At 45.8% G+C, this 7,561-nt stretch overlaps 1 protein-coding gene across 1 annotated transcript in view; it reads right to left on the bottom strand.

Moving 5' to 3' along the window:
- The window catches only part of T265_03430 (hypothetical protein), a gene marked incomplete at both ends in the record, with an annotated part of 14,584 nt that extends 14,437 nt beyond the window's left edge, over positions 1-147 (bottom strand). The window contains one exon of the mRNA XM_009167914.1: positions 40-147. Within this exon, the coding sequence (XP_009166178.1) occupies positions 40-99 (60 nt within the window). The remainder of the gene's footprint in view (positions 1-39) is intronic.
- Positions 148-7,561: the final 7,414 nt, after the last annotated feature.

Here is a 7,561-nt window from a genome sequence, read left to right as displayed (position 1 = left end):
TCCTGCCCCAGAGTTGAGAATAACGAAAAGAAAACTTACATCTGCTCTCTTTCCGGCATTTTTAAACGATGTCAAACGGGACTCCTTTGAGTCAAACATCGTCGGCTGGAGGAAATGTAAAAGCGCGACCCGCGGTACCGACGCCCGAGGCTCTTTAAAACAGAACCCGATTATTGTCGCTGGTCCGAAGTAATGCTTCCAATACAAGAGTTTTATACCATACATCTTTTCCTTCGGTTATATTATTCCCTAAGGGCACCAAATTTGTACGAATTCATTCGCATGATCAATCGCGCGTGATCCAAATTTTTCACAGCGCCACTTCGTTTCTTCCGATTACCTCCTGTTCAATAGTTCCTTATACCATCCTCCTTCCATAGGAATGCTTTAGCCGTGTACTACCAAGTTCCGTAAAATCCAACACAGATCCGCTCACAGAACATGGAGATCAAGCGCAACAAGCTCAGCTGCGTTGTGTCCACTGGGTATCAGTCACTTACGATGTGTATAAGCTAATCCGAGTGGCTCCGTGAGAATCACGCCGGCCTCTCAGTGGAGCATTATTTTATACTTGGTAATTGTCCGTTTTTGCCGACGTGTCTTCTGTATCACAGCGGTGCGCCCATATTTACATTCGAGCTCTCTCGTCCTCCTCCTGTTCACCACCCTCCACATCCGTCAAACCCGATCCTCCACGGCCAGCCCTAACCCTAACGGTTGAAACTCTGATAACAGGTTTTGCGATTTTGTTATTGGACACCTCATGGTTTGTTGAGTCTCCTCATGAAGTGTGTCTTCCTGATATTGATAGGTTTCTTGGACATTATTGTCATTAAAATCCGCCGATAGTCGCGGTAAATAGTTTTTATTGACCGGGTTGTTGCCCAAATTGGGAGCGCAGTTGTGATTGTACTGAACACAATGAAGCACTGTTATTTATTGTACGCTTCATGGGAGTTTCGGGAATTTGTACAGCGAAAAACAATTCACAGGTAATTCCGTTTTCTATATTCTTTTTGAGGTTCCTCGAGTACACGAGCTCCGACGGCAGTCGTTGTCAGTTTTCACGTTTGCCAGTTTTGCCAGTTTTGACGGCAAGCGCATCTTCCGAGGGTTTTGTCACTTCTTTTCCTAACACTTGGAGTTGTCGCCGAGCTGAAGTAACCAACAGCATACCCTCACGACCCATCATTCCGCCAAAACTCGAATGTGTAAGTTCGCTGCGTTCCACGAAACGGAGATTCACTAGTGCTGTCAGCGCTACCGTATGGATCCTACAAAATGTTTTAATTTATACCCCTCATTACCATCAAGAGTAGACATATATACGTTTTTTACAAAAAGCGAATCTGCGTAATTCCCACAAGCCGGCAGTTAGAGAGTTGTGGCTGCACGAAGCCTGTAAATGCACATTACCGGCCATTCCTTCCTCCGCACCTTGGAGGACAATAGCGCCAGTCCCCGCGACTTGCGCAGTAGGTTGAATGTTTTGTTAGCACTTACAAATTAGCACTTTCATCCAAATCTCGCGAAGTGCTGCCTTTCAAATGCGCCAAGTCCATCAGTTTCGCCCCGGGAAGCAAATTACTTTTTGGCCGGCTAATGTCACCACACATTTTACCGTGATCGGCATCCTTGGAAAGATTAGTAACGGCAACTTACATCTTTCTGATCTCTTGAACTGGCTCATGGGCCAACCAAAAGCAAGAACCAACTTGACCACATTGAAATCAATGTTCATATTTTCCAGCGTGAAAAAATATTCGCTTGGTTTGCATCCTTCAAGGACACAACATTCTCCTGTCACGGCATCAGAGACCCGTTAGCATTCCTTCATTTTTCGCTTGCGCGTATGTTCACAAATACCGTATTCGTCCAAAAATTGGCGCCGCCGAAATTTGTCGGTGATGTAAATACGTAAGTAAATGAACTAATATCCCATTAGAGCGGCTTATGCCCCCGGGTTTGCCGTGATGATCCCAGCCCCATTTACTCGTTTTAAAAAACGTTAACCTGCCCATCGGCCATTCCTAAAACGCTAATGAGCTTAGGTATAGAAAGCACACTGTCGTCAATTCATTCATCTTGCAGAGACTATATGAGGTAAAAATTACGTAAGATTTTGTGGCACAATTGCTGAGACCAAACTTATCAAATGATGTAGTAAACTGATTTGCTGAGATAGACGACACTGCGAGGTATGGTTGTGAAGCAAACCGTCGAATACAGGTTCCGCAACTTTACTCTTTGCCCCGATCTTTCGCCATGAATTACAGCACCTTACCATCCTAAGGGAGGTTGTTTTCCTTTCTCCAAATTTTCAGTTTGCGGCTCGTGACCCTCAGAACTCGCGTTCTCATACATCTAAACATTGCGCCGGCGGGTTCGACCAGGCTACACAAAACACCATTAGTTACCCTTCCCACCTTTCCTTTATCGCAAATTAAGGAGCGTACGAGTTGAAAAAAAGCCTGTCTTCGTATCCTTAGTTACACTCGTAGAGACAGATCAGAAATATTCCTCCCACTTGCCTTGCTTCCGGCGACCTCTTAGGACAAATCGTAGTCCTTTAATTGCCACGAATATGATCATCCGCATTTTAATTCATCCCTTCATAACAGTATATGTCCCTGTTGTCGTCTCTCTGTGCTTTTCCATTACATGTATACAGCTTTTTCCACACGAAATCAAACATGCCAAATAGAGCGTTCTTCAGTTTTATCAGCCAGCTGATCACTTAGTGATGCCTGACTACCCATAAATTTTGATGCTTTTTTAAGCTGACGAAGTGTCCTCGTTTGTTACGTCGCGTTACACTATGCTTTCAGCTTATCACCTTCCTTGTGCTGCTGATGACTTCACCGTTCCCCTTAATTCAGATCGTTTTGAACAACTTTGTCTGATCTGCACCCTCCCTCCCTGGTTAGATGAATACAATCCAATCGCCAAAAATGTAGGTAGATGGTTGTTCGCCCTATGCTGCTCTTCATATAAAGATAAAACTCTTTTGACTATACGCACGATACACGTTGCACTCAAACAGTCAATTATCCAGGATTTGTACTGCCCCTGCTTTAAGGGTGCAACACTCACGGTGGTGGCCTGACAAGTGTGTTCAGCTTGACAACTTTGAAGACGTTTTTCACTTTTTTCGTTTCCTTTCTGTGTCGATTCCCAGTTTTAAATGGAAACCTCATCAGAACGCCATTTCTCCCGGAGCCAAACATAAACATCACCCCAGAGACAGGAATTACATCAGTGCCTGTTAGTGCGCAGGTTGTGATTAAATTCATTTTGCGTGGTACATCGGACGCAATGGTAGATCCTTCCGAGTAGTTTTAGGATCGGCTAGGCGTTTTTTGAAGAAGTTTGTGTTTGTTTGGCCTTGCGGGTAAACATAAAGTGGCCGCGCCGTCTTCATTCAGGATGCTTTCTGTGACGGTCACTAACTGCCACCTGTGAGTCAACCGGTTTTCAGGTTCACGTCAGCGACATTTTTAGCTGTTCAAAGGGTGCGATTAGGCGTTTTAACCCCTTCGTATCGTCCATATTTTTGAGATTTGGAATTTCCCACGCTTCCTTCTGTGTCCGTTTGTAAACCCCGCTCTACTCTCATCTTTTGTGCGTGTAGATGAACTGGCGCTCGTTTGTCCTTACCACTTCACTTGTTTTGCCTTGATATCATCAGCCGCTTTGTGGCTGACCTTATACACGTGTAACCGTATCGCGTATGAGCCTGTTTGATAATTTGTTTCGTACTTTTAATCTGACTGGACCATTTGTTGTGGACGAGTATCCAGATTCGTATGTTCTGTGAATTCATCTTACATTAGTAGTACCATGTATAAATCCAGCTCCGACATTGTTTTGCCTTCCCAGAGGTTCTGGCGTTAGGTCCCTCAAAGATACCGTGTGCTTGTTACATCCTTCTGACCCTGCACTTTGATCTGTGTAAACGTTGTCTACTCGGCAGAATGAACTCTCCTGCTAGGCTTCGACAAGGCGCATAAATCCTCCATGGCGAAGCAAGTCCCGCAGCACCTTTTACCAACGTTGGCGGATTGTGTACATGTGCGTTAGCATGGACAGGGCTCTTTGCTACTGCAACATACGGAGCCACCTTTAACTAAGCTTTCCCCGTGGTCGTATTAGGTGACCCAGTCACTCTAAAAGACAACGGACACCTCCCAGTAAAGTGGACTTCATGGTTTGGGTGGTGTTAATTACGTGACGCAATTATTTGTTTCCCTATTCCTCAGGCTAGTTCATCATCCTTCCGTGACTGCTCAAGTTTCAAGACTGAACCGTTCTGATTTATACAAAGCTGACTCTACCTCAACCGTTTTCCATAGACAATTTGTTTACATTTATTTTTGAACTTTTTGTTGAAATTTTGTCGCACTTTGAACTTAACAACAGTTTTCCCGCGTAATTTGTCCGATAGCACACTGCAATATGCGCGCTTTGGGAGCATCAGGGGACAATTATTCTCCGAAGGCAGGTGTTCACGACAATTTCTGTGGATAGAAAACAGAGACAAAGCTCATGATCCAAAGCCCAGTAAGCAAGGTTGTGCATCACCAATACTTACATATGAATCAATCAAACTGACACCGTATACTACACACACTACCCTTCGTGTGCCATCCTATGTTGCTAACTGCCCAAGGTTCAATCTAGCCGTAAGCCTTTCTTTAATTCTCCCCACGGTTTACTGGTAAACCCCTATAGAGCCACGGTCTCCCTATCTATACTCTTTGCCCAAGCCCAATTCAATATATTGTCCACTGCCCAATTGCGACTACTGAACAAACGCAGGCAAAGTTCGTAAAGTTCGGTTTCGCCGCAATTACTACTGACCGTCCGTTGGTGAATTAGTCTACACGCTACCTGTCAGATAGGACACCTGGATCGTGCGTTTAGACTAAGCAACCTATTCCTTGCTTTGAGATCACGGCCTTAGCACAGGATCACGCGGGTGGTTTTAGCACTTCCGCTCATAGGCGTTTGACGCTTAATAGATCTGAGACCCTTGGGTCAAGTGTCCCATCGCTGCGGTTTAAAAGTAGCCCGGTAGCACCAAAAAACACACCACGGGAGACGCTGGTTAACCGAACAAAGAAACCATGAATCACAAAATATTCACTTTTTGTTTGGTCACAACCGGTTTTCAACAGAATCGCTGTTCTGACATCGCGATATTCCCCCATCCGCCTAAATTTTCACCGCAATCACATAACGTCGAGACAATATTCCGCTGGGTGTTATCCGGGATAAGAATTGTGGCACTGTTCCGTGCTTGCCAGTGGCATTTGCGCACTTTTTGACGCCATGAATTCAAACGACTAAAGTCTGTTGATTACTTCTGTTTACCCGCCTGTAGGTAGTGCTGTGGAATTTCGAACCCAATTTTTTTATTAGATATCAGATATTTTCCAACACTCGGACTTCCGTCAGAACACCACTGTTTCCGATCTCGTCTCAATCCACTCCCAACAGTCGTGTTGATGTTTTTCAGGAAATACCGAACCCGTTATCGTCTTTATTTCGCTTTTGTAAGGTGACCGAATACGTGTATTTCTGTGTGGCCAAGGCGGTCGCAGTGTAATTTGGGGCCACGAAACTCGTCGTCTACCTATGATTTGTATTGTTACTTTGTATATTTCTCGCGCCTAGAAGTCGTAGCAATAGAAGGTAAGGTGACATCGGTTGTGGTGCAGAAACCAAACGGGTCAGTAAGGATTTACGTTGACTGCTCAAGCGTCCCAAAACGCATCTCTCGAGCGGTGTCACCACCCACCGCCGGCGCCCGATGCCATGTCCACCGTTATGAACGACAACAGTTGTTTCGCCAAGTTTTGCCTGGCCAACCCACAATTGCGCGGGAGATCCGATCTCCGCTTGCTAACAACGTTGTTTCGCCAAGTTTTGCCTGGCCAACCCGCAATTAGAGATCGAATTTGCGCGGGAGATCCAATCTCTGCTTGCCAATAACACCCACGAGGGTCCATGCAAATACAGTAGCTATACTTTGGCATTAAGGCAGCCCCTGCAAACTTTGATGGGGAAAATCTCGTCGGGCATTCCAGATGGGGCTGTATGCCTAGGCGAAATGCAGATCGTCGTCGACTCTTCCGAGGAAGTGCACACCCATTCAGAAAAGCGGCCTCCGCTGCCGTTCAGAAAAGTGGCGGCTCATTTTGATGGCCGTTATGCATCCAGGGTTCATTTTGATGCTTCCATACAACACCTCGATCCCCAGAACAAACGACTCGATCCCGAGAACAAACGAGCCATTCAACAGATGCAAGCCCCAAAGTATAGTACCAAGCTGCGCATCCTCCTAGTTTTTGTCAGCTATTATTCGGTGTTCTTGTCTGCACTAAACAATGTCCGATTACCCATTAGTGGCCTTCTGAAGAAAGAAACGCCTTAAATTTGGTTTAGAAAATGCAAGACTGCCTTCCGACAGCTTTAGGCTACGCGCCAATCTGAAATTCTCCTGACACACTATGATCACAGACTACAGATTGTCATGGCGGTCCTCGCTACGGATTACAGCCTAGGCATTCCCATTCTCCATGTATTCTGTAACAGAACGGAGCAAGCAGCTCTGCATGCAACCAGGTCGCTAACCTCCGTGCAACGAAACTATAGCCGATTGAGGGTTAATGTCACTGGTGTTTACCGTTCGCCCATTCCATAAGATAACTTATGGCCGTCGACTGGTCATTATAATCTATCACACAAAATATATATCTACATATACTCGGTGAATCATCTGCAGCGTTGGGCACTCATTTGTTATGGCTACGATTTCTGTGTTCAGTATTGCCACGCGGTACGTGTTTGCCAGGCCAATGAATTTTCACGTCTGATTAGCGAGTGCATCACCCCCGGTAAGAGGATTCCGCCATCGCGGCCCTACCTACCAGCCACTTCACCAGATAGCAGCTGCCCTGAACAGTCCTTACCATACCGATGTCTGCTCCGGATATCGACCGTGCTAATATGGCTGACCCAAAACTGCAGTAGACTTCATCAGGGCACCTCGACTGACAAAGTCCTCCGACAACGATTCCCAACTTCTTTTCCATCGTCCAAATTCCTGGTCTACCGCTGGCGGCTGTCCTAAGTTTGGAGAGGATGTTGTGGCGCCACGTCCCTTGCGTCTTCTAGTGATGAAGCAGCTTGTTTCAGGGCACCCTGGGATCAACCATATGAAAGCGACGCACACATTTTCGCTCACTTGCTGCACACTGATCGAAACATCTCGGAGCACCGCGAACTATAAGCAAAAGACATACTCTTTCGTTTGATTTGGAGCAAGAGTAGCGTCAATCAAGATCTGCTTCATCAGCCAGACACAACACGCTCGTCGTTTCTCTTGTTCTCTGGAGTTCATTAATAAAAACGGTCACGGTTAGCACCTGTTGACTGTTTTGCCATGCGATACTCGATGTTTTTAGCTGACAACAGGGGCCCTGTGACCGGCAAACCATATTTTTGCCTCTGTTTATTTTGCATAGTGGCTTCCGGTTGAACTTTAATCCTTTTCCAT

Source organism: Opisthorchis viverrini (genome assembly GCF_000715545.1).
Source record: "Opisthorchis viverrini unplaced genomic scaffold opera_v5_49, whole genome shotgun sequence".
Classification (NCBI taxonomy): Eukaryota; Metazoa; Platyhelminthes; class Trematoda; order Opisthorchiida; family Opisthorchiidae; genus Opisthorchis; species Opisthorchis viverrini.
Note: the sequence above shows the minus strand (reverse complement) of the source record. Positions and strands in the feature narration are given on the sequence as shown.